At 36.8% G+C, this 27219-nt stretch overlaps 1 protein-coding gene across 2 annotated transcripts; it reads left to right on the top strand.

The window, feature by feature from the left end:
• On the top strand, positions 1-26479 carry gnpda2 (glucosamine-6-phosphate deaminase 2). 2 transcript variants are annotated; one of them, XM_028801920.2, is made up of 7 exons: positions 1-129; positions 6040-6168; positions 9755-9856; positions 13222-13404; positions 16103-16287; positions 21635-21809; positions 25600-26479. In XM_028801920.2, exons 2-7 carry the CDS (start codon positions 6045-6047, stop codon positions 25662-25664), a joined length of 834 nt encoding a protein of 277 aa, XP_028657753.2. In that variant the 5' UTR covers positions 1-129; positions 6040-6044; the 3' UTR covers positions 25665-26479. The 2 variants fall into 2 exon arrangements, with proteins under 2 accessions (XP_028657753.2, XP_051784294.1); XM_051928334.1 differs by having other exon boundaries at positions 94-133; positions 6044-6168.
• The last annotated feature ends 740 nt before the right edge of the window (positions 26480-27219 follow it).

The following is a 27219-nucleotide window of genomic DNA, read 5'->3' as shown; positions in this document are numbered from 1 at the left end:
CGAGCCAATCAATGGCCTGCGCAAGCACGTGACACGTGAAAAAGCACATGATCAGTGATCACATGAGAGATAATTTAGTCAATCCACTACTTTAATCATCGAGCGGAACGCCGGAAGAGACTACTGCAGGCAAGTAAATGCTATTGAGGGACTTTTATTTTCCCCTGGAAAAGTTTCGTGTGTTGCGTTTTGGACAAAGAAAAAAGTTTTCCTTTACATGTACTAAACGGTGATAGATGCATGCGTTTTTTAAACGTGCATCGAGCGATCACATTGTGTATTAAATTCTGTTGTCATATGTTTACTCATTGCCAGCATCAGTAAAATTAGTGCAGTGGTGACTATTTGACATGAACCTGTCGAGTGTATCTAGGACAAGAGTGAACAGGAAACGACCAGCAGGCACTGAGCGATGGACTTCAATTAACCAACACGAAATTTATAGTTACAGCGTTTTGTGAAGAATATTTCAGGAGGAAACCTTAGAAAGGAGAAAATAATTCTTACCATTAGAAAAAAAAATACACGATCATAACATAATACATTTATCATCTTGCAAATGTGTAAAACCGCCAATCTAAGTTTCTTAGTTTACCTACCCATCACCACAGAGTAATTCTAACGCTTTTTAAATATAGTGTATGGTGATGATAAATGGCTGTTTTAAATGGCTTTAACATCACACTGTACATAAGACATTGTGTGTTGTATTTGTTTGCTTCAGTAAAGCTGTAATTGAGTGTATCAGTTAGCCACTGTTTTTTTTTTTCCTCCTCTATTGCTAAAGCATAATCATGGTATACTTTTTATGTTTGAATTGAGTTGATCATTATTCCCAACCAATATAATGGCTTTGAATTTTTCTTATTGTTATAGCTAGAGTTGTGATTTGGAAACCCAAGTCAGCAGTGAGTCGTTATGGTGTGCATCAGGGGTCAGTTGTAGGGCTGTTTTTGTTTTCATTATATTTGCTACCACCTGCCCAAATAATTTAGTGACATAAAATCCATTTCCTTTTTGTGTGAACAAATGGAATCAATTTGCGCTTCTTTGCATCTGGTCCATTTTTGTGCAGTGTCGACAGTTTAGGGAATCTTGAAAAGGTAATCTATAAGTCTGGAAGTGTGCAGAATATTTGTTGCACTAAAATGGGTTGTTAACATTTTTGTGGTGTTTTCTAGACATTGTAGCACTTATGCTATCAAATCGTCTTTGAGTGTATGAAACAAAAGTTGCTTATGAGATTATGCTAAATGCATTTATACTTCACTATAGCTTTATCAGTGATTCTAGGTAGTGTGCATCAGGCTTAGCAGTCATATTAGTTGCAGTACATAACGGAACCATCAGACCCATGAGAGGCTGGCCTTATAAAATGCAAAATATTCCATAATATTCCCATACAGGTAAATCCTTTTTAAATACGTTTAATAAGTGTATTATTCCATCAGTCATTATATTATTCCAGGTGAAATTTTCATCACGAGTGCAGTACCAAGTTGAACGAGTTCCCACCAGTGGCAGAAGCTGCAGCTTTTCTTTTCTTTGTTTCTGAAGTATGTTCTTGTTTAATTTCTTGTGATTTACACCACTTACATTGGTACTGAATACATATTTGCCTTAAGCATGATATTCACAAAAAAGTATAAATTAATCTAGACAATTTAAAGAAACTTTTTAAAGTTGAGAAATTCAATAACATTTAATTATGAAGTGCACAGATTCTGAACCATAATACATTTATTAATGTGATTAGCCTGTTGTAGTTTGCTGCACAGTTCTTCTCTCTCTCTCTCTCTGTCCCTCTCTCTGTCTCTCTCTCTCCCCTTCTCTTAATAATTGACACATTTCCTTTTTGTATAGTTATGGATTCTTACGGTTCATGCATCAAATATTATTTCTTGTTCAGTTGCTGGAAAGACTTTCTGTCAGTTTACATGTTTTTTTCTATTTTAGATCAATAAAAAACAACCAAAAACTCCAAGGAAGAGGCAAGTCTGTAACTTGTGTTCTTTACTTTTGCAAGCTACAGCATACCATTATACACCATACATCTCATCAGCTTCTTATTTAAATTCACAGACACTCAAATGTAGATGTTACACATCCCTCTCTGTCTTTTTGAACCATGATAGATCCTCCCCACAATTGTTTCTTAGGGCTACTTCAATATCGTGTGCATGCATATTCATGAATCATCTATGCCTGCCATGAGTTAAGGAGAAACACTTTGTGTAAGTGGACCCGGTGAAGCCTTGATTGTAAAATGAGGCTAATTCAGGCAAGTTTTACTCTTTTAAGTCTCAGTTTCTTAAGTATCCTTTAAGGTGTACCTCTCCTGTTTTGTGTCTATAGAAAAGACCATGTACAGTAATCACTCCTCCATCACGGGGGTTGCGTTCCAGACCCCCCCCGTGAAAGGTGAAAATCCGCGAAGTAGAACCCATATGTTTATATGGTTATTTTTATATTGTCATGCTTGGGTCACAGATTTGCACAGAAACACAGGAAGCTGTAGAGAGACAGGAACTTTATTCAAACACTGCAAACAAACATTTGTCTCTTTTTCAAAAGTTTAAACTGTGCTCCATGACAAGACAGAGATGACAGTTCCGTCTCACAATTAAAAGAATGCAAACATATCTTCCTCTTCAAAGGAGTGCGCGTCAGGAGCAGATAATGTCAGAGAGATAGAGAAAAGCAAACAAATCAATAGGGCTGTTTGGCTTTTAAGTATGCGAAGCACCGCGGCACAAAGCTGTTGAAGGCGGCAGCTCACACCCCCTCCGTCAGGAGCAGAGAAAAAGAGAGAGAGAGACAGATAAAAACAAACAATCAAAAATCAATACGTGCCCTTCGTGCTTTTAAGTATGCGAAGCACCGTGCAGCATGTCGCTTCACGAAGCAGCTGCACAGAAGGGAGCAACGTGAAGATAATCTTTCAGCATTTTGAGACGAGCGTCCGTATCGTCTAGGTGTGCGAACAGCCCCCCTGCTCAATCCCCCTACGTCAGGATCAGAGAATGTCAGCGCAAGAGAGAGAGAGAGAAAAGTAAGTTGGGTAGCTTCTCAGCCATCTGCCAATAGCGCCCCTTGTATGAAATCAACTGGGCAAACCATCTGAGGAAGCATGTACCAGAAATTAAAAGAGCCATTGTCCGCAGAAATCCGCGAACCAGCAAAAAATCTGCGATATATATTTAAATATGCTTACATATAAAATCCGCGATAGAGTGAAGCCGCGAAAGGCGAAGCGCGATATAGTGAGGGATTACTGTATATCATCATTCCTAGATTATTGTAATATTTTCTTGTCTAAATCACCATACTTTGATTTGCCTCCGTCCTATTCATAATTCTGTGGTTAGATTGCTTCTTCACATGATTTGTCCATATTATGTCTGTGCTTGTTTTCATACACTAGTTGCCAGTAAGATTTGCAATTGATTTTATCAAGTGAATACAAAGCTATACATGTTTAGGCTCCTGATTGTTTCAGAGATTGTTATTTTTCTGACAGATATTGTGATTTGTTTTGCAAGATAAATTTATAAAGTCAACCTTCAGTTCTGTATTCACTGTGTACTAGATTTAAACATGGTGGTGAATTATTGCAAGAAATACCATGAAAATACTAACTGCTTTATATTCTAAAGGATGGCGTATTTATTACATTTTTTTAATAGGCATAAAAGTCACAAAAGATGTGACTTGTGGCTCAGGAGCAGCATCTAAATACAATATTGCACAATTTGTAATTGTTAGAACATTATTTACTAATATCCAGCATTAAGCTTACAAATTCACAAACCACAGAATAATTATCCTAAAGTGATCACCAAATATAATAGAAATAGAATGTAAATTTCCACTAAAGTATTTAAATATTGCACATTAAAAGATATGTAGATAACCAGCATTTAACGGTTTTTCCACAAAGGTTGCCACTATAGGATATAGTACGGAACAAATAAAATCTTAAAATTACTCCAAATAACAGAAGTCTGACATAATACTTGCTTCCTTGACATCTCCACTTCTTCTTAACATTCATTGCTGTCTTTACAGATTTTATGTCAAGAAAACCGGCATGTTAACCTTTGCTGGTTTCAGACATGAACTCGGACACATGGCTACATCGTCTCCAGCACTAAACATTCTCTCTGATGGTAAACTCATGGCTGGTATGCACAAGAATTTGTGAGCCAGTTTGCCCAGCATTGCAAAGTTAACATTGTTTACTAGGACTGTCAAATTAGCCCAGAAGTAAGGTTCAGGTAATCAAATTAAAAGTAAGTAAATATTGAAATATATCTGAACTTAGGTTAACATTGCTTGGAGAAACATTTACATTTGTACTTGTTTTTTTTTTTTTGTACTTTATTATTATGGTAATGGCTGCAGTGGCAGCTAGAGCAAGAACAAGTGGTAACTTAAAAGACAAATTCTAGCAGAACTGTTGTTTAAATATAAGAACCATCAAAATCTCAAGCAGCTGCACCATATAAAAAGAAAGCATCAGCACCATTGTCTTGTTTTAAGTCTGCTACTTACAGCTAGATACTTAAGTTTAAACCGCACAGTCTGTGTGGCGCGAAAGCATCACCTTATCCCTTACCCCAGTTGCACAACTTTTCCTACAGACGTGTTCTGTACCCTCATAAAAAGTGTGTTTTCCTCGTCTCCACCATAGCCCCACTTCCCATTCCTCACTTCTGTCCATGCATCTGCAAAACACATCACAATACATTTGTAGAGTGGGACACCAGATGAGCGCTACTAACGAAATCTAAGCAACACTGTCATAAGCACGTCATGCTTTGCACTGTCACCAGCGAATGAAAAATATTAATGATGTAGCGAGGCGCAATGCCATCGCATGTGCCCTGTAAGGATTTAGGCCCCTTTTTGTGGCTGCTTTTATGGGTTGCTATCCTGACAAATATCAAGACAAACAATGGCCATTCAGTTAGTAAGACCGCGAAAATGTGAGAATAGTGAATGAAGTAAAATATCAGGCAGACTTGTTTTATTATTTTGGAGGTATTCACAACACAGTGGGCAGTGGCAGGGTACATTTAATATCATGGCATTCAGAAAAAAAGCTGGTCAGCACCTTTGAACTCGCCCAGACATGCATGATAATCACAGTATCAAGTCAGGATCCATGCAGTCTGTCTACTTTATCTCTTGTTTACAGTAGTAGCGATATTTTAATAAAGATGGACTGAATTTTTCCAAATTAATCTCGCTGTTCTAGGCATTATGTGTCAATCCAGCAGCAAGGTAAGACTGGGACTAATTCTGTGACACAGTATGTTGCCTAACATTAGGCTAGTTAAAGTGGGGATTTTAAAGCGTTGTAATAAAAGTGAAATCAAAATTATGAGTTATTTTCCATTTGCTTTAATGACGATATCAGCATTAAACAGCAGTTGGGGACAATCAGCCCTTGAAATTTATCAATTTACCAATCACTGATTAAGTCATTTGGAGTGAAAATTGACTGATTTAGATTGGTGGGCAACCTGAGTATCACTATTAATTAACTATGTAGAAGTGATGCTGGTGTGAGGCCTCTTCTATAGATCTTCTTAATTCAACAGAAGTATGTGCATTCTTTTATTAATCTCATAAAGTAGATCAAGTAGCATAATGTGTTTTTGTTAAAAACTGTACTTGTTTCTTTTTACCTAAAATGTAAGCGAGTTTCTTGAGACATGCCATGTGTTGCTTTTGTTTCAACCTTTTGATTTATGTTATCTGAGAGGGATTGAATTAGAGGAGCTTGGTGACTTTTACTTCTGGGAAATAAGCCATTTCATTGTGAACTGGATTAAGTTCTATGTAAATAAAGCTTTTTTTTGAGACAGTAATCCATGATCAAAACTGACACAAAATGAGCTACTGTAAATACTATAGTAACAGCAGAGGGGTGGCAATACAATGAACCGGCTGTGTTTGGAACTACTTTTGTACAGAATTTGTTGCTTTTTATTATTGTAGTTAACATTTAAAATTCTGTTTTTGTAATTCCAGAAAGAATGAGACTGGTAATTCTTGACGAATATGATCTGGCAAGTGAATGGGCTGCGAAATACATACGTAACCGTATTATCCAGTTTCAACCTGGACCACAAAAATATTTTACTTTAGGACTGCCTACTGGTAAGCATTTTCTTTAAACCATTTAACTATGTTCTCCTTTTAACCTTAAAGTATAAGCAGGTTTAGTCATAGCCAATATATCACTTTAGAGTTATGAACCTATAAATATCCATCTTTAAGTAGACAAGATGGATCTTAAAATAGAAATCTTTAAGCAGATTTTTTTCACTTTAATCCAACATATTTTTCTTTTATTTTTTTAAACTCTTATTTTTATCTGTCCGGCAACATTCCTTAATCGTGTTGTGGAAGAATAAGTAAAATCTTACCTAGTAAAGTCTTTATGCATGTATTCAATTGACTGAGGCATTTAAAATATTGAAATTAATTTGGCAAATTATTTTATTGACGAGTTGTGTTCGTTGGATCAGTTCTTTAAAAAATGCAAACAACTTAATATTCTATGTGAATTGTACTGCTAGGATAATCACTTCAAGGACATACTATGGCTAAACTAGCATTGAAAAAATGATCTACGTGTGTAGATTAAAATATTTTAATAACAGACACATCATTAGACTAAGCTTTTCTTTACAGCTATTTACCATAAGATAACTGCCTTCTAAAGTTCTTGGTATTTTGTACATTTTTAAGAAGATATGTGTATTGTTTAAAATAATGAGTGCTGACCTTTTTACCTTTTTTTTTTTTTTTTTTTGCTGCATTCAAGAAATATAAAAGCAGTGGTTAGGGAAAATATGTCATTGTAGTAATAATATTACTTTACAAAGTACTGGTCTCAGATGACAGAATATGAAACTTATGACTTTGCATTGGATAGATTCTGGAAACAATATTATTTTTTATGAGTTGACCTTCAATGTAAGATAAGAAATGTTGGAGCATTTCTTAGCCTTTGTAGAATAAGTGCATAGTGAACAAAGCTTGCACAACTGATTCTGCATAAATGAAGCTTGTTCCTTCATTGAAACAAAAAATCACAGAACAGAACATTTGCAAAATAAAAATGTGTTCATACAAAAATGTATTGCTATGGACACAGTGGTAGAATTGCTGCCTTTCAGTAAGAAGACTGGTGTTCACTAAAGGGTGCTCCCTGCATGAAGTTTGCATATCCCCTCTCTGTATGCTGGAGTTTCCTCCAAGTGCTCCAGTTTCCTCCCGCAGTCTAAGGACATACAGGTTAGGTGTATTGGTTTTGTTAAACTGGTCCTAGTTTGTGTGTGCCTGTGTGTGTGTTGATGCTGTGAGGGACTTTTTCCCCTCTGCTGGTGTTGTTCCTTGCTTGTGCTCGATGGTAGTTGGGGATAGGCTCTAGCTGCCCCATGACTATACCCTGGATAAATGGATTAATAGATGGATAGATGGTATTGCTATGGAGTGGCATCCATCTCTTCTAAAAGAACAGAAAAGCTGACAACATAAATGCGACCATCCGTTGCTTTTATTTTATAACAATTGGTACAGATTGTACTGAAGTCTAGTCTTCTATATAGACAAGGTCTAATCTGTCTATCACATTCAGCAAAAATACACAAACATCAACTGGTTCTGGAGACTGGCAAATAGTGAATTTAATCTTCCTTTTTAGAAATACATTTGTAAAACTGTATCTGGCTAGTATGTACTAAAAGTGACAGCTGTGTGCAAGAAGGAACAGAAACCATGGCTGCTTAGAATACGTGATATTTCTCAGAATCATCTAGGGAAGAAGAATAATAAAAAATAGCTGCTATATTGTGCTTTTATGGCACACTTGTTTTTTTTTCTTCAGCCAATTTTATGAAAGGAAAATAAGACAGAAAATGTATGCACGGTATAATTTTCAGGCACATGCAGGGACTTAGTTAATTAAAGTTTTTTCTTTATTTACTTAATCAAAGAGACCAATATCACATAATTGGTTTTTGAGTATAATTACAACAATGAGATTTATCCAAACATAAATAATAAGTCAATAATGTAAATATATGTATTGGTAGAAAACATAAAATACATGTTTTTGGGAGCTTTTTACAATATCATTTACTGTAGTTAAAAAAAAAAAAAAATTGCTTTATTGTGCCTGATATACAGTAGTTTTCATTGATGCCATTTTACAGCATAAGTGATGTAGAAAATATATTTTTTTGTAGTATTGTTAGGCTGTTTTGTGGTTTATCGCTAGTTGTAGTTCATATTTCTTAAACATAACATTTTTTAAAGATCTACCTGATGTCGACATAAAATCTAAATCAGGCTAATTTGCTGTACTGTAGGTCATCATACTGCTTTGCTGATATCTTAGTATTCATATTACATTACATAGTATAACATATTACACCAATATCCAGTCATAATATGCAGATAATACAGTCATGAAGTTGGTTTTAGTGAAACATAAATGCGGAGTACATGTTTATCCACTGTATGCAAAATGACTTATTGAGCTATGCTTAGAGAAGTTGTTTAATCTTTATTTCCAGATGAGTAACTTTTTGCTTTCCTCATTTGCATTAATTATATGTAAGGGTAGAAATATCATTTAATTTACCTGATACAACTTCAAGCAGCTGAAGATGTGAGTTTGTGTGACAGATGGTAAAAGAGGTTTGCACACACAGCTGATGCGACTGTGTGTTCCCCATTACATGACTCTGTTGGCATTTTAATAACTTGTGGAGATAGGACTAAGTCCTTCATATGTAAATCACAAGTAAACTTCAAGTTTCAAGTGAAGTCTTAATTATCTTAGTTAAAATTACAGGATTTTCTCAAGCAAGTCATGCTAACTTACTGGTTTTATTCAAGTCTAGTCAAGTCATAATTGAGAAGACTTGTACTTTCGCCACTATCTGTAGTGAATCTAATTATGAGTAAAAGAGTAATAAGTTAAAATCATCTCTCTCAAGTTAAATTTTAAACTGTAAATTAATCAATATTTAAGGTTGCTCATTTTGCTACTGATTTTAGTTTTCCAAATTTAAAAAGGTTTAAAGCATTGCTTATTTGAGATGTTTGAATTAAATTGGAACTTTTCCTGACAAATCTCCTTGAAGAAAAAAAAAAATTGGTCTAGTGGGAATCTGAGTTGTTTCATGCTGCCAGGCAGGCAGGCAGTCAGACAGACAGAGCCATGAAAGGTGACAGTAGGTGCATTTTGGATTTTCTATGTATGCACTTAAAAATTAAAACTTTAATTGTATGATTTATCACTGCTGATACTTCATTTAGATTGTCCTGATATAGAACACATTTCAGCTCTATTTCAAAGGAGAAATATTATTCAAGTAAATGTATTATATCTTAGCTTTTCGTGATTTGCCCTTTATCAGTGTAGCTATATAGCTTGCATGTTTGGCTTTGCAAATTTAGTCTCGTCTTTTAACTTGTGCTTTTGTACAGCAGTATTGTGTCAATTGTATTAAACCTTGATTTTTCTTGGATCTATTACAGATTTGTAGCACTTGAAGGACGTGTAAAGTTGCATGTGCTTTTTTTTGTGCATTGTGGATAAAACACAAATTAATGATCTGTTGAAGCTTGTTGGTCCTAAAACAAAATATTCACATTAGTTTTTAACTGGTCCATATGTTGTAATAAACAAGTAAATGTAAATATTCATTTTATGATTGATTAATTTTAGGAAGCACTCCTTTGGGCTGTTACAAAAAACTAATAGAATACCATAAAAGTGGTGATTTGTCTTTTAAGTATGTGAAGACCTTCAACATGGATGAATATGTGGGTAAGTCGCTTTTAATTTGCATCAATCAACTGAAGATGAAATAGTCATACTTCAGAAGTTACTGAATTTTGTTTGAGTCTGTACATTTCAAATTAATGTAATAAATAATACATTTCATTAGAAAATTAGCATTTTTTATACTTAACTGCAAGTTTGACACATGATGTAACCCTCAAGTCCTTGCCTTTATATAAGACACTTTGTTTCATTTAATGTTTCACTCTGTCAAGGCATTTTGACCATATCATACTTTTAATTATACAGTAAGACATAATTGGAGTATGCATAATTTTTATTTTAAATATTTTGCAATTATAATGCTGCTTTGAGATACGTGTGTGTGTGTGTGTGTGCTGACAATATTTCACTGATATTTAAGCTCTTCAAAGCAAAGCACATTTATTAGCTTATTTTCCTAGCATAGACTGCCTTAGTTTGAAAATCCACATCCCTTGACTGATATTCAAAATGATGCTAACAAATTGAGCATTAACAACATAACAATTATGTGCTAAATAATTCTAGGGCTCCAAAACTCCCTATCTACAAAGTGTATGTCAAAGAATTCTTCAGATGTTACACATCTTTAAAAAGCAGACGTTCTTTGCTTCTACACATAGCTGTAATGGAAAAAAATTTAAACATTATAGCTTGTGTTAGTCACCCTCTTTATATATTATATGTTCCATCAAGGTCCAGTGCTGCTGTGAGAAAAATTTTCCGATCAGTTGTGTAACTCATTTACCTGCACATCTTGGAGCATATAAAGTTTATACAGGTCCATACAGCTGTAGAAGGCAGAAAGCTCAGACTTTTTATAGCAAGAAAAGTAAATAAGTATGTTACTCTTGTAGTTTCTTGGTGAGAAGACAATTAGAAAATCTGTATCTTATTTAAAGTTGAGGGCAGCAGTGCAACCTAGTAATTTAGCTATGCCACTTCACGGGTCCAGTGTTTGCCATTCAAATGTTACAACCATTTCTTAGCTGTATGGAGTTGGCACATTCTTCCACAGCTTCATAGATGTTCCCCTTAGTGTTCTGGTGTTCCTTCCTCATCCTCAAAGACACACAGGTTAACTGGAACTATTGAGACTTTGAATTGTTTTATTTGAAACAAGAACAGTATCTCCCACTTTCAGAAAGAGGAAGGCAAATGGAGAGTTAAAGTGGGTTAGGCAAATATACTGATAAGGTTTAAAGAGCATGCCTATTTTCACTGTTTTTTAAAGATCCCCACAATTTTCACAGTTGGTGTTATTAGGTACGGTTATTTAACTTGTTTGTTATTTTAAAACATGTTCATGTGAAAACATCATATACTTCTTTGTATTCATGTTTTTTCTAGGAAAGCTAATAAACACACCAGCAATATCGGTACAATGTACATTGGTAATTAGCCATCTTCTTTGCTCATATGTCAATCTTGTTATCAGCCGGGCACTAGCATGGATATTATTATTATTATTAATTATTGTAAAGGTGTTTCTTTTGCTCTTATAATCTTATTAAACTTGTCAAATTAGGATGTTCTTAGATGATATTTGAAAGTTTAATTGGAATACTTCCATAAAATAAAGAGCACACTTTTGTCAAACATTTTTATTTACCAAGGGTTTTGTAGTAACTGCTTTCAGGTCAGTGGTCTTTGTCTGACATGCTATTTCTTGAAGGAAACTGTTCAATAAAGGCCTTACATCTTTCCTGAAGAAGGAGCTTGAGTTGCCTTGAAAGGTTGCATATTGTGATCTTTTTAGTTAGCCAATAAAAGGTGTAATTTTTCTTGACTTCTCATTCCCACCTAACAGTAAATGGATGAATATCTCACTGTTTAGTTAGATTACCTATCAGGGTGATTTAAGAAACTAGATGTGGAGTCTGTAGACCCATGCTCAGTCCATTCCTGCACCCTTTCTTCATGGTGAGGTGGAAAAGGTTCCTTTTAAGTTTTTGGAGCTAAATTAAGCACTGCAGGTATGTTGAAAAACCTAGATTTTCATGGGTTGTACTTACTTTATTTTGTGTTCAGTGGCCTCTGTTAGATAAAGCTACTCTTCTTCTTCTTCTTTCGGCTGCTCCTGTTAGGGGTTGCCACAGCAGATCATCTTCTTCCATATCTTTCTGTCCTCTGCATCTTGTTCTGCTACACCCATCACCTGCATGTCCTCTCTCACCACATCCATAAACGTACGCTTAGGCCTTCCTCTTTTCCTATTCCCTAGCAGCTCTATCCTTAGCATCCTTCTCCCAATATACCCAGCATCTCTCCTCTGCACATGTCCAAACCATCGCAATCTCGCCTCTCTGACTTTGTCTGCCAACTGTCCAACTTGAGCTGACCCTCTAATGTACTCCTTTCTAATCTTATCCATCCTTGTCACACCCAGTGCAAATCTTAGCATCTTTAAATCTGCTACCTCCAGCTCTGTCTCCTGCTTTGTGGTCCGTGCCACCGTCTCCAACCCATATAACATAGCTGGTCTCATTACTGTCCTGTAGACCTTCCCTTTCACTCTTGCTGATACGCTACTCATTAAAGCAAATATTCTTCTCCTCCAGACATCCATTCTAGGTGCCTCTGAATATATGTTGTTGTTTGACCAGATAATAGGATATGTAAGATGCATGGTCTGAGCGCCTTGGTTGTTATAAATGTTGGTGTGGAACTTGATTCTTCCAGCATCTTAGGAAACACCTGGATTCAAGGAATTTTCATACACTACAGTCTGAAGAGTTTACAGAGAATGCTGCAATTAAGAAAAGAAAAAAAAAAATCCAGTGAGCAAAATCACTTGGTTAATAAGCGATCATAAGAGAATGGCCAGATTTGTTCACGCTAACAGAAAGGCAGATATATTCAAGAAACTGATCTTTACAATATCGGCATGCAGTAAACCAGACTTAAATGGATGCATTGCAGCAGCTGAAAAATCATGTCAGATTTCATTCATATCAGTTAACAAAAAGAGGTTGAGTCTACAGTGGGCATGTGATCACAGAAATTAGACAAAGACTGGGAAAAATGACGCCTGGCTTAACAAATCTTCATTTCTGTTGCAACGGTCTGATGATAGACTTAGAATTTGGTGTGAATAGCATGAATCCAAGGTAGTACAGGCTGAAGGCTGTAGGGTGGTGCTTTTAGGGAATGTTTTTTGGCACACATTAAGCTCTTAAAGTGAAATGAGTGTCATTTAGAGGCACTTTCCAAAGAGTTGTTGCTGGTCATTTGCTTCCTTTTTACTTTTAACTTTAAAATCAATAGAAGCCCTACTAAATATTGTTTTTTTTTTTATACATTTCTAATTGAAATAGTTTTTCTTTAATTTTGTTGTGAAGCTGAATAACATTTTTTTTTCTTTACAGGATTACCAAGAGATCACCCAGAAAGCTACCACTCATACATGTTCAACAATTTTTTCAAACATACTGATATTGACCCTGCCAATGCCCATATTCTTGATGGAAATGCAACGGATCTTGAAGCAGAATGTGAAGCATTTGAAGAAAAAATTAGTAAAGCAGGGGGTATTGATCTGTTTGTTGGTGGTAAGTAAAATAGAATTTTGTTTGTCAATCAGTTGCCGAGATGAATTTGAAAGTAGGGTACCTAACAACAGGAACAATAAAACCTGTGAATGTATTTCACACTACATACCATTTTCTGTGTTTGAACATAATCTCGTAATTTAAGGGGCAGTAGAAGGTAATCTGGTGCTAGGAGCAAATCGAAAATTGGCTTTGGTTTTGGCATCATAACTGCCAAAACATCAAGACATTTGTCCTGTTTTAATTTCTAGCCAAACATAAATAAGTTATGTCTAAATAGATTTTGGTTTGGACTGTGAGTCAAAACTCAAAATAGCTACACTCCAGCAAACTCAAAATCATTACTGTTTATTTGAGTACAGTACTTTGCCAGTAAATGAAAATGCCCAATAAAATGTTTATATTTTCATTATTCACTCACAAGAGCTGCACAAACTTCTAAGTCTGCCATCTGAACCCATAATTAAAACTGTAATATTTGTCCAGTTTTCATTTGTTTTCTGCCTTATCCCCAGTGTTGCTGGGATAGACACTGGTTCCCTACAACCTGGAATTGTTTAGGAGATTGCAAAAGAATTGATAAATTAACAGATTGATAACTGGTCTCATATTTGAATCATTTACTTGTTCAAATGTGCATTTAAACATTTTTGGGGTTTATTTGCATGTTTCATTGGGAATCCATCCATCCATTATCCAACCCGCTATATCCTAACTACAGGGTCACGGGGGAGTCTGCTAGAGCCAATCCCAGCCAACACAGGGCGCAAGGCAGGAGACAAACTCCGGGCAGGGCGCTAGCCCACCGCAGGGCACACACACACACACATCAAGCACACACTAGGGACAATTTAGAATCGCCAATGCACCTGCATGTCTTTGGACTGTGGGAGGAAACCCACGCAGACACGGGGAGAACATGCAGACTCCTTCATTGGGAGATGCACAATGTAATTAAGAGGACCACTAGCATGTTTTTGTCATGATGAATTATTAAATGTTCCAATTGGTCAGGTGCTGTTGGCCTCCTTAGTGTTACGTTTACCCCCAGAAAAATGAGCCAAAGTCACTGAATTTTTGTCAAAAAGAAAATGTTATTATGTGTTTCAGAAACCTTTAAATATCAAAACATGAACATAAACACAGAAAGAAACTGTATTTCTCGTTTTCACTACTACACTGCCAAAACTGTTATTGAATCTTCTGGGTTATTTTAGTTTTCACAAGCATGCCTAAGAAATGAGAAAGGCACAATTTTTTAATTGTAACCTTTGCTAATTAAAAGTTGGGCATATTTAGTAAATTGTAAGGTATTTCTTTACAAAAGGACCTCAGTACCCACTGGCTTCATTATGAAATGCATTAATGGGCTAGTTCCTTTTTTTTTTTCTCACAATTTTTATAAAATATACTTCATAGTATGCTTCTGTCATACTAATCTATGATTGTGAAAAGCAACTTCCACTTGAAAAATACTTATTCTTTAAATACAATATATTTTTCTTCTTTATCAATAAAAGTTCAATGTTAAATACACATCAGAAATCCTCACCCCTTGAGACCAGAGTTCTGCATAGGTCTCAACCTAATTTTCTTGTGGCTAGCCCAACAAACAGTGCAAGTGCAAAAAGTCACAGAGGAGCTCTGTAAAGCATTTCCTGTAGAGGATTTGACCATGGCACGGTGGCGCAGTGGGTAGCGCTGCTGCCTCGCAGTTGGGAGACCTGGGGACCAGGGTTCACTTCCCGGGTCCTCCCTGCGTGGAGTTTACATGTTCTCCCCGTGTCTGCGTGGGTTTCCTCCGGGCGCTCCGGTTTCCTCCCACAGTCCAAAGACATGCAGGTTAGGTGGATTGGCGATTCTAAATTGGCCCTAGTGTGTGCTTGGTGTGTGGGTGTGTTTGTGTGTGTCCTGCGGTGGGTTGGCACCCTGCCCAGGATTGGTTCCCTGCCTTGTGCCCTGTGTTGGCTGGGATTGGCTCCAGCAGACCCCCTTGACCCTGTGTTCGGATTCAGCGGGTTGGAAAATGGATGGATGGATGGATTTGACCATAGTTGTTGTTCAGGTAATACTGAAAAGGAATTAAGTGTCAAAGCAGAACCTCCAAATAACAGGCATTGAGTGTATGCAGAGATTCCGAAATACAGGAAACATTGTATATAAAGTAGCAGAATATAATGGAAGTGGAAGTATTGGAGAGGAAAAGTAAATAATCGAGTTGAAAGTTTTCCTAAGGAAAGCAAACCTCCCTGGTTCCACAATCTTTTAGAATAAGCAACATCATATTTTGGATGACTGTGGCCATCCAGCCACCTTCATCACCTTAGTGTCTTTATAGTATGATGAGGTACATGTTGGTGTTGATAATCCTCTTATGCTCATCATGACACTATTGTTCTGTGGGCAGAATATTTAGTATGTGCTAAATTACCACTATTTTTTTTTTTTAAATCTTCTTGTAGATTTGTTTAAAGGTGTTGATATACTTTATATGCAATTCTGGAAAAATATGTAGATTGTAGTAAGTGAAAATTAAACTCTTTATTAAACTGTACTTTTTTTTCTTTTTTTGTCTGCTGCTCATTTGCTGGATCTTGTTGTTTCAAATGAAATTTTAAGTTCCATTTCTGAGAAGGCCTGAGTTTGATAACTATGTTTTTAAAGAATGGTAAACTCATCCCATTTATATTACTTTCAGGTATTGGCCCTGATGGTCACATTGCTTTCAATGAGCCAGGCTCCAGTTTGGTTTCCAGAACAAGGGTCAAAACATTGGCAAAGGATACCATTGTGGCTAATGCTAGATTCTTTGGTAATGACTTGTCAAAGGTTCCAACAATGGCTCTTACAGTAGGTGTCGGAACAGTTATGGATGCCAGAGAGGTAAATACACTTGGTTAACCTCATTTTCTACCAAGTATACAGTGCACACATATATTGTAATGTATGAGACAAAGATAAAGTTTTGGGGCACCTGAAGGCTAACTCTGTATAATCAAATAAAACGTGGGTTAAAAAATGTGTTGAAAAAGCAAATAAACATCATGTAGACATAAGTCTCTGGCATAAACTTCCACAAGAGGGCAGAGCTATCAGAAATATGGACTCCTGGCAGGAAGAGGTGAGTCTAGGCAGATGGACTGTTGTTCCAGCGGGAAGTTACTATTATCTCAGCTTTTAAGCTGCTCCCCATGCACATGCATGTGACAATATATATAAGAAGTAGGAGCAACTTACAGGACCCCTACTCTATCTCTTAGCAGCCCCATTTGACAAGCAGCATTTTATTAAACACCTGTGTATTACTATGAAGCATTCTGATTCATTTTGTCTTACTGAGATGCATATATAAACTATTACACACTGGAAGTTGTCATGCAAATTCTTTCACACTCATTTTATTTTGCTTTAGTTTGCATTGAAATATCTTTTTCTTCCATAAGATGGAGTAGATGACTTTGGGCAAAATCTTGCACTTACCGGTTTTCATAATTCACTTTTCCACTGGATGTTTTCTCCTCTGCATTTTTTTTTCATATATAGTATCATTCAGAAAATGAATGGGTGCACTGTTCATTTTTAAATTCCATTTTATATCTATGCATTACAGTAATACATTTTATATAGTGTGTGTTTTTCTTTATGGTAATTTTGTTGTAGTGCTCCTTTACGGAAAGTACTACAGTAGTTGAGCTTGCAGATGTTGTTGGTTTTTTTTTTTTTTTTTGCTGCAAAACTCCTGTAAGCAGAGAGCAGTAAGGCAGACTTTAATTTAAAGGCTATTATTCCCTCTGGTAAAGTAAGTGGAGTAATAAATGGAGAAAAAGGAATCTGAAGAGTCATCTTGTGCAAATTAGGTAAATGGTGAGAACAGCTAGGTTGCACAGTGAGCTAGCTCGTGTTAAGTACAGCAGCTTACATTTTAAAGAAAAAAGAAAAAAAGGAAGAATTTGAAATTGCTGCTTAGTAAACAATAAAATTTGTGAACTTTTAAACTTATTAGGCATGTCAGCCTCCCATCTTCTTGATACACATGTTAATGAACATTTGATACATTTGTGGCTTTTTTAAACGTTTGTACTATGTTTATTGTTTGTTTGTGTGTCTCATACAGTGTAAGTTTGGTAAGAAAAAAGTACTGCATAATTAAAATGGCAATCCATATTTATAATTACATGTCAAGAATTAGGAACGTCTAGCTTGTACATGTGATGGGAAAAAAAACCCTGTGTAAATATAATGTGTATTTTAAGAGCAAAAAAAAAGACGTAGTACAATTAATGATTAAAAAATTATTAAAACCTGTAGCTGCATGCATATTTACATTTAAGCAGTTAACTGCCCAATATCATTTAATTGAATTAATGTGTGAGGGAAAAAAAATATATATATTTAGACAAAAGGTAAAAACTACTTTTTTTATTTAATTAAGCTTTCTTTAGGATAAGTACATTACTGAAGGAATTGAACATTATGACAGCTTGTAATTTATGAGAAGCAATTTATTTTCTTTAATGCATGTTTTATGGATAAATATTTTCTCTGTGTTTTATTAGTAAAAGTATGTATTTTTAAGGGAATTTTATTTTATTTTTGCTCACTGGACAATAAGTCACATAAATTCATTTTATTAATAAAAAGTGAACAGTAACATCTTAATGTGGAAATAAGGTTTCTCCTTGCCTGGTTATGCAGGGCTTGTGTACATGTTTTTGTGTTTTGTGTACAAAGAGATTAAAAAAAAACAGAATTGATCAATTCAGTAACATGATACATGTGATCAGTATTGGCCCTAAAAAAAAAAAAAAACCTGATGGGAGCATCCTTACAGTAATTTCAGAGCTGATAGCAGTGCTAAACCGCTTCCGATTTGGAAGGGATTTCAGTGTCATGTTACTCTGGTCTGCAGCATTCAGTTTCCATGGCTGACCACTGTTATTCTTGTCCTGAACCTTGCCCGTTTCCTTGTGCTTCTTCAGAAGGGCTTGGACTGTACATCTTGTCATGGTCAAAAATTAATGACTTGAAGGTTAAACTGTATACATCTGCTACACTCTAACCTTTTAGATAGATAGATAGATAGATAGATAGATAGATAGATAGATAGATACTTTATTAATCCCGATGGGAAATTCACAAGTTGGTTTTCCTTCGCCCAGTTTGATTAGCTGAAACAGAAGTAATCGGTTTGGATCAGATCAGCTTATTATATCACTGACCATTGCCAATTCTTTGTTATATATTTGTTTAATCATGTACTAGGCTCTGTATCTACAAAGAAATCAAAATTTTAGCAGAAATATGGTGTGTTGCTTAATACGCTACACTAGCGTTATGTTATCTAGCTTTGCTCGGGAAATTTCCTAAGACCATGGGCGTTGGTTAATCACGTGTATCAGAAGTATTACTTTTTTTTCCTTTTTTTTTTTTTTTAAACCAAGGGCTAATATTATTGACAGGCAGTAAGTTGTAGTGGTTAATGCTTTGGAACTAGGACTTCAAATCCTGAGGTTGTGGGTTTAAAACCTGCTAGTGACACTGTGTGACTATATGCTAGTTACTTCACCTGCCTGTGCTCCAATCTGAAAACCAAATGAAATGTAACCAATTGTATCTCAAATGGTTTGTTGCCTTGGATAAAAGTTTCAGTCAAATAATATGAATTTTAGGTCATTGAAGCTTCTTACTCTTAAACATGCAATACACAATTACAAATGCAGAAAACATCACTGCCTTTTTTTTTTTTTAATTGAAATGGGTAATCAGCAGAAATAATGTTATATGTTATAAATGAAAACACGGGGAAGACTGAAATGGGCTGAAAATTATTTACATCGAGAAGTTACCTTCTATTAAGGGAAGGAAAGTTACCACTTAGCTCTAGTTTGGCCTTGGACCACATTGCAAATGTCTCTAACCCTTTCCGGTTTTCAGATCCCAGAGCATGCCACGGGCTTCTGTGGCCCTCTCCAGTGTCCTGGCCATAGAGGATGCCATGGATGTCTCTCCACCCTTCTCCACAATTCCAACCCCAGAGCACAATTCCATTAATCCCTCTGGCTCACTCCAGTGTTCCTGCACTCTCAGTGCAGCGCATATACATTACATTACAAAACATTAATAAATATTGAACCTAAAAAAATGTATCCACAAATTTAAAATAAAAAAGTCACCAAATTTCATTCAAATCTGTCAAACCATTTTGGAGATTTTGTAGTACAGTGGAACCTCGGTTTGTGAGCATAATTCGTTCTGGAAACATGCTCGCAGTCCAAAGCCCTCGTATATCAAAGTGAATTTCCCCATAAGAAATAATGGAAACTCAGATGATTCGTTCTACAACCCAAAACTATTCATATAAAAATGATTAATACAAAATATAAAGTAAAAATACATAAAACAAATTAACCTGCACTTCACCTTTGAAAAGAATCATGGCTGGTGTGAGTGAGTTTCTAAACTCTTGTGGGATTCCACCCTACGGGAGGACCTGTAAAAGCGAATCCGAAAAGATCGCGGACATGCTATAAGCACCTGCCGTCGATGGGTGATACAAGAAACAAAGAACGTTATAAATGAGCAGGGCACAGTACTACTTGGCCACGACCCTGCCTGACTGCTGTGTCTGTGTATATGAGAGTGGCAGATCCCGCTACGATAGATAACCGCACTGTTGCTGTTTCAAGCTGAATAGAGCTGGTGCTGCTAAAGTACTGAGACTCGGCTACGTGTTTTGAAGTGCAAGACAGGGACTCGCACGTCAGAGCAGACATGCGCGCGCGCGCACACACACACACACACACACAGTCACAATGCTGTAGTAAACAGTATATGCTCGTACGGATGTTGACTATATGAGTGAGGCACGCCGACTCCGTCTGAGAATAGGAGACGATTGACCACAATCCCGCAGCGAGAGAAGGAGAGAAGAACCATCAGCTCAGTTGTGATCACATGATGCTCAGCAGACAAAGCGTATACATACTACTCGTATTGCAAGACCTCACTCGTTTCTCAAGTCAAAATTTATTAAAAGTTTTAGCTCATCTTGCAACACACTTGTAAACCAAGTTACCCGTAAACCGAGGTTCCACTGTATTTAGGTTTTTTTTTTATTGTGGGGAGGTAGGGTCTTACTTCTAAATATTGATAAATCTAAATGACTTTTCTTAGCGGATACTTACTGATTTTGATGTAGCATCCAAGTTTTAGTTATATATAATATAAATTCACTGTAATTTGTGATTTTTTTGGAAAATTTGGTCTTCTCTACTGACATATTAATTCAGAAGACAAAAAATAAACATCTATGTAAAAGGATGCTCAAGACTTACACATTATGTTTGTAGTACTAGTGTGTTATACCATGTTAGCCATTATGAATGTAGTGAGAAGCAAAATGAAACCTTTTGTTGGCTAATTTAAAAAATTACAATATGCAAGCTTTTGAGGCAACTCAGGCCCCTTCTTCAGGCAAGATGTAACAGTACTATGTCTGAATACTGTATATTTTAAATGAAAGACAGAAATGTGAGAAATGGTTGGGGACCATGTCTGTCAGCATGAAATTGTGTTCTGCTTTACTGCTCCTGGGGCTTATGGAAGGAAAAAGTTTTAACAGATAAATCTGATTCAGATAATTACGTACTGTATTAGTCATCTCTTTCATTATTGGTTGAAACGTAATTTAGATTGTCCTTTGTCTGATAAAGTGTCCCAAACAATGCAGAATTATAATATGTCCATGTTTTATTCCAAGTGTGCAGTTAGAGCAGTTTTCACTGGATTATTAAGCTTCATGTAAATATAGCTGTAGCATAATGACCTGAGTAACCGCATACAGTAACCTCCAAAAGTGTGTGTGTGTGTGCCCCATATGCCTTTTGATTGACTTAATTCTCAGTATTTGTTTTTAAAAAGTAATTTTAGTTTAAGCATTGTATATCTTGTTGTTATTCAAAAGTTTATATATGTTCGTATTTCTTAATTTCATTCGGACACTGTCATGTCATTTGGACTGCCACAAACCATATGCTAGTAAAAGTACCTGAACTAGTTTACTGCAACCAAAAATGAGAAGATAAATTGTAGGAGTCTGTGTGCAGCAGATTTTCTTTGTTTTGGAATGTCGAAGTTTTTGAAATGGGCAATATTGTATGTAAATATAGTGATCATTTTGACACATACTGTACTCATACCTGCCTTTTGATATTTTCTGGCTTTCCACTAGGTAATGATTCTGATCACAGGAGCACATAAAGCCTTTGCTTTGTACAAGGCAATTGAAGAGGGAGTGAATCACATGTGGACAGTTTCAGCATTCCAACAACACCCTCGTACAATTTTTGTCTGTGATGAAGATGCAACTTTAGAGCTGCGAGTAAAGACAGTGAAGTATTTTAAAGGTAGGTTTACATTTTTTTTGGACAACACTACAAAGCCTTCTGCTTTTTGTCAAGTCAGTGAGGAGGGCGACCTGATGTGCAAAATTGGGAATGAACCACCTGTAGTACCCCACGAGCCCTAAGAAGGCACAACCGTATCCATTTGAGGTTTGAGCAAACCCTTCCCTATGGAATATCCCAGATAATGCGTTTCCGACATACCCAGCTTGCATGTCTTAGGGTTTGGCAGTCCGCCCCACCAGCTGCAAACTGTCAAGCTCTGCCCGAAAGCAGACAAGATGAGATTCCCAATCGTCAAGATAGGCACCCAAGTACGTTGGATGGGAATGCAGTGTCTGGTCCATCATTCGCTGAAAAGTTAACAGTGCACCATGGAGTGGTGAACACGGACTTCTCACAGCTAGACTTCTCCAAGGGGACCTGCCAATAACCCTTCGTGAGGTCTAGGGTGGAGATATATGATGCCTGCCCAAGCATCAAACTTGGAAATCTTATTCAAATGCCTAAAATCAATACAGAACTGAACCCATCCAGTTTTGAGACCAGTACAATTTCGGGGGGTTGGGGGGTAGGGTTGCCGTATTTCTTGGGGATCCTTTGGTGTAAGGACCCCACTTCTGGCACCATTTGATGCGTGAGTCACTGTCTTGCACCCCAAAACACGAGGCTGAGTCTCACTACTTTAGCAAAACCAGCTTTATTCAACTTGAAACAGGAACAACATAGTTATTTATTGTAGCGGGAGCTACCTCTCTCCTATACACAGACACAGCAGACAGGCAGGGTCGTGGCCAAGTAATACTGTTCCCTGCATTTATAATGTTCCTCACCCCTCCACGACAGGCACTTAGAGTGTGACTGCGATTGGTTCGGAGTTGCTTCTGCAACATTCCACTGCAGCCCTGTGAGACTGTAGTTGCTCTCGTAACAGACAAGCAATCTTCCACAGATGCAGCAATTGCAATGCATAGTGCAACCCAGAACTGCACAAAACTCCTACAGAAAAAGGATGTATGTATAGTCCATGAGTGACAAACTACTTTTATATTGTAACATTTGTAAACTCTAAATACTGTATGTAATGATAGTGTACAGTTAGGTCCATAAATATTTGGACAGAGACAACTTTTTTCTAATTTTGGTTCTGTACATTACCACAATGAATTTTAAATGAAGCAACTCAGATGCAGTTGAAGTGCAGACTTTCAGCTTTAATTCAGTGGGGTGAACAAAACGATTGCATTTTAGGGGCTCAAAAGTAATTGGACAATTGACTCAAAGGCTATTTCATGGGCAGGTGTGGGCAAGTCCATCGTTATGTCATTATCAATTAAGCAGATAAAAGGCCTGGAGTTGATTTGAGGTGTGGTGCTTGCATGTGGAAGATTTTGCTGTGAACAGGCAACATGCGGTCAAAGGAGCTCTCCATGCAGGTGAAAGAAGCCATCCTTAAGCTGCGAAAACAGAAAAAACCCATCTGAGAAATTGCTACAATATTACGAGTGGCAAAATCTACAGTTTGGTACATCCTGAGAAAGAAAGCAAGCACTGGTGAACTCCGCAACAAGACCTGGATGTCCACGGAAGACAACAGTGGTGGATGATCACAGAATCATTTCCATGGTGAAGAGAAAACCCTTCACAACAGTCCACCAAGTGAACAACACTCTCCAGGGGGTAGGTGTATCGATATCCAAGTCTACCATAAAGAGAAGACTGCATGAAAGTAAATACAGAGGGTGCACTGCAAGGTGCAAGCCACTCATAAGCCTCAAGAATAGAAAGGCTAGATTGGACCTTGCTAAAGAACATCTAAAAAAGCCAGCACAGTTCTGGAAAAACATTCTTTGGACAGATGAAACCAAGATCAACCTCTACCAGAATGATGGCAAGAAAAAAGTATGGAGAAGGCGTGGAACAGCTCATTATCCAAAGCATACCACATCATCTGTAAAACACGGTGGAGGCAGTGTGATGGCTTGGGCGTGCATGGCTGCCAGTGGCACTGGGACACTAGTGTTTATTGATGATGTGACACAGGACAGAAGCAGCCGAATGAATTCTGAGGTGTTCAGAGACGTACTGTCTGCTCAAATCCAGCTAAATGCAGTCAAATTGATTGTCCATCATGAAACGTCGCCCAATGACCCTAAACATACAGCCAAAGCAACCCAGGAGTTTATTAAAGCAAAGAAGTGGAAAATTCTTGAATGGCCAAGTCAGTCGCCTGATCTTAACCCAATTGAGCATGCATTTCACTTGTTAAAGCCTAAACTTTGGACAGAAAGGCCCACAAACAAACAGCAACTGAAAGCCGCTGCAGTAAAGGCCTGGCAGAGCATTAAAAAGGAGGAAACTCAGCATCTGGTGATGTCCATGAGTTCAAGACTTCAGGCTGTCATTGCCAACAAAGGGTTTTCAACCAAGTATTAGAAATGAACATTTTATTTCCAGTTGTTTAATTTGTCCAATTACTTTTGAGCCCCTGAAATGAAGGGATTGTGTTAAAAAAATGCTTTAGTTGCCTTACATTTTTATGCAATCGTTTTGTTCACCCCACTGAATTAAAGCTGAAAGTCTGCACTTCAACTGCATCTGAGTTGTTTCATTTAAAATTCATTGTGGTAATGTACAGAACCAAAATTAGAAAAAAGTGGTCTCTGTCCAAAATATTTATAGACCTAACTGTATGTAGAGTGTATATCAAAGGTGTAATCATTTTTGATGTTAATTAAGATAAATTATGTGAGAGTGTTTTTAATTATTTGTAACTAACATTAGCTATGTGAAAAATACACATTTTTATTTAAAAAGGAATCTTTCCATGCCTTGTTTGCAGTAGCCTGTACATCATTTCTGAAGGGCACTCTTACTGTGTTCAGATTTGACCAATCACATTCTAGCGCATGCACACAGATAACTTCCCTTGACATGCCATCAGTTGAATTGACTCTGATTATCCAATTAAAGCCATTTGTTCCTTTGTTAAGTTCCTGTTAAGATGCTTGGTTTTGATAGTGCAGCCATAACCACAGTTGCCTTGTACTTTCCCACAGTTTACAGTGAGTTAAAAAAGCTCTGGACGGTTTCCTTGCTGAAAGGTCTGGGTCAGAAGGGGATACAGCAGAGTTTCTAGTACATTATGTATAGTATATTGCGAGGATGATTTTTGATGGTGATGAGTGCAGTGTACTCAGTCTCCCTGTGCTTTATGAACACATCTGTGTGCTGTAATTTTAGATAAAGTTCAGTCAGTTTATTTAAAACAAAAAAAAAAGTCAAATACTTAATTGTCTGTTGTGTGACACAGCTGGGTCAGCTAATGGGGAATGGGCAGTTGGCTCATCTACAGCTAATTTGCAAGAGAAATGTGCCCTACTCTGTGGTAGTTTCAATCGCTGCACAGCTTTACATCAGGGCTTTGTGTTCGTCAGAGAGCAGTGCTGCATTGGCGGTCATAGCAAAGTAAGTTTGATAAAAGGCAGTTGTTTAATGCAAGTTCTACAGCGACAATGCAACAATATCTGAAAACTGATTTTGAGTGAAGTGGACATGCAACAAATACTGGAAAACTTTTCTTCACGCGTAATTGTAGATACACGTCCATATTGCTAGGTAATTGGTTCCTTCTGATCTCATCAGATTTGTACGTATCTTCAACACTAAAATACTAAGTTAATCCATGAAATACAAATGCTTTTCTTGTTTACCATATGTTTGTTACCAAATACTGTTTAAAACATTTTGTGGCGCAGTTTCTTGTCATCTGCTGTCTTTTTTTTTTTTTTAGGGTTAATGCATGTGCACAACAAGCTGGTGGACCCATTATACTCAATGAAAGACTTTGCAAACTGACGACCAAAGACTTGTTGAAGTGAAAGCAAAGGTGAAAGTCATGAGAGGCATAAACATTATACCGGGATGACCAAGACGTACGCTAGAATATTTCCACTGAGTACTCCTGACGTCATTTAATTGCCTCCTGCAGGACAGCCAGCCTGTGAAAATGCATCAAAAAGAAAACCCAAATCACCGTTTAAGACTTTATGTAACGGGCACATGGATACCCTGCGGTGTGTCTTTTCATGTGACATTCTTCAGACTTGAAATAGTTTATATTCGATGGCCAATCTATGTCACACTAATTATATGCTGAAAATGTTTCACTTATCCCAAACTCAGTGCAGTTTTGCAGTCAATATTTCACATTTACGTTTTGCACTTTACTTAAGTCAAGCTCGAGTGCAGTTGTTTCTTCTACTTTATAACACACACTCTCTTTTGTACTTTTTTTAAAATAAATATTTTATAGTTAGGCTTAACCACTTAATTTAAAATCATGGTAGCAAATGCTTGGAAAACTTGTATTTACTTATTATTAAAGCACATTCATAAATTGCATTTTATATTACGTTTTTTGGGTGTCTTAGTTTGAACTGTTAATAGGTTATGTAATGATTGCTTTTTAAATCATAAAAATAGGGGACTGGAAACAAAGTTATAATTAATTATGTGCCAAAATTTGTCAGTTGATTTGATATATTTTTTTTTTTTTTCTTTTCATTCTGGCATTTGTTGACCCAATTCGAGTCAGCTTGTGGAACCTGGAAAGCATACATTGATAAGTTAATTATATATTCCATTTTCTTTATTAAAGCATTTAACTAGTGCATCTTCTTTTATGTGTCTTAACTCCTTATACGATTGAGTTAACTGATGCATTATCGTAGTACTAATATCTTTTAACACTTTGCATACATACAGTATACAACATAAATGGGTACATACCTTTGAACGTTTAGATATGTTTTATGTCTAAATGATGAGCATTGTCATTCATGTAAAAGTAACAAAATGTGCATGTATTGTAGATCTTTCTTGCTGTTGCTAAGTTTATATGCTAACAGCAACTGTCAGATAAGTAAATTGGGCACCACTGCTTAAAGCAAGGGTGGCAAACATAAGTTTGTCCTTGGTTAAGTTGTATAGCCATAGCCATGCACCTCAGACTAGGTTGTCCACCTGAAGCTAAGCATATTTGGGCCTGGCCAGTACTTGGATGGGAGACCAACCACAATAAGCTTGGGTTGCTGCTGATGAGGCCAGCAGGAGGGACTTTACCCTCTTGTCCGAATGTGGATCCCAATGCCCCAGTGCAGTGAGGGGGACACTGCTGTAAAAATAACGCCATCCTTTGGATGAGACATAAAATTGAGGTCATCTGTGTGGTCCTAAAAGATCCTTGGACATCCTTTGTAAAGAGTTGGGTGTAGCCCATTGTCCTAGTGCAGCCTAGTAATTTTGGCCCCCTAATCTTCCCCTGCTTCTAATTGGTTAACTGCCTCTCATCCCTTCACCACCTAACAGCGAATGTTTGGTGAGCATAGTGGTGCAAAAATGGCTGCCGTCA

Source organism: Erpetoichthys calabaricus, chromosome 5, assembly GCF_900747795.2.
Source record: "Erpetoichthys calabaricus chromosome 5, fErpCal1.3, whole genome shotgun sequence".
Taxonomy (NCBI): Eukaryota; Metazoa; Chordata; class Cladistia; order Polypteriformes; family Polypteridae; genus Erpetoichthys; species Erpetoichthys calabaricus.
Note: the sequence above shows the minus strand (reverse complement) of the source record. Positions and strands in the feature narration are given on the sequence as shown.

What these genes read in the sequence shown, in the direction of transcription:
- gnpda2 (XM_028801920.2), top strand. Translation starts at nt 6,045, where the DNA reads ATGAGACTGGTAATTCTTGACGAATATGATCTGGCAAGTGAATGGGCT. An exon ending in CAACATGGATGAATATGTGG is followed by an intron (nt 9,857 to 13,221) that starts GTAAGTCGCTTT and finishes TTTTCTTTACAG; the next exon opens with GATTACCAAGAGATCACCCA. An exon ending in CAGTTATGGATGCCAGAGAG is followed by an intron (nt 16,288 to 21,634) that starts GTAAATACACTT and finishes GCTTTCCACTAG; the next exon opens with GTAATGATTCTGATCACAGG.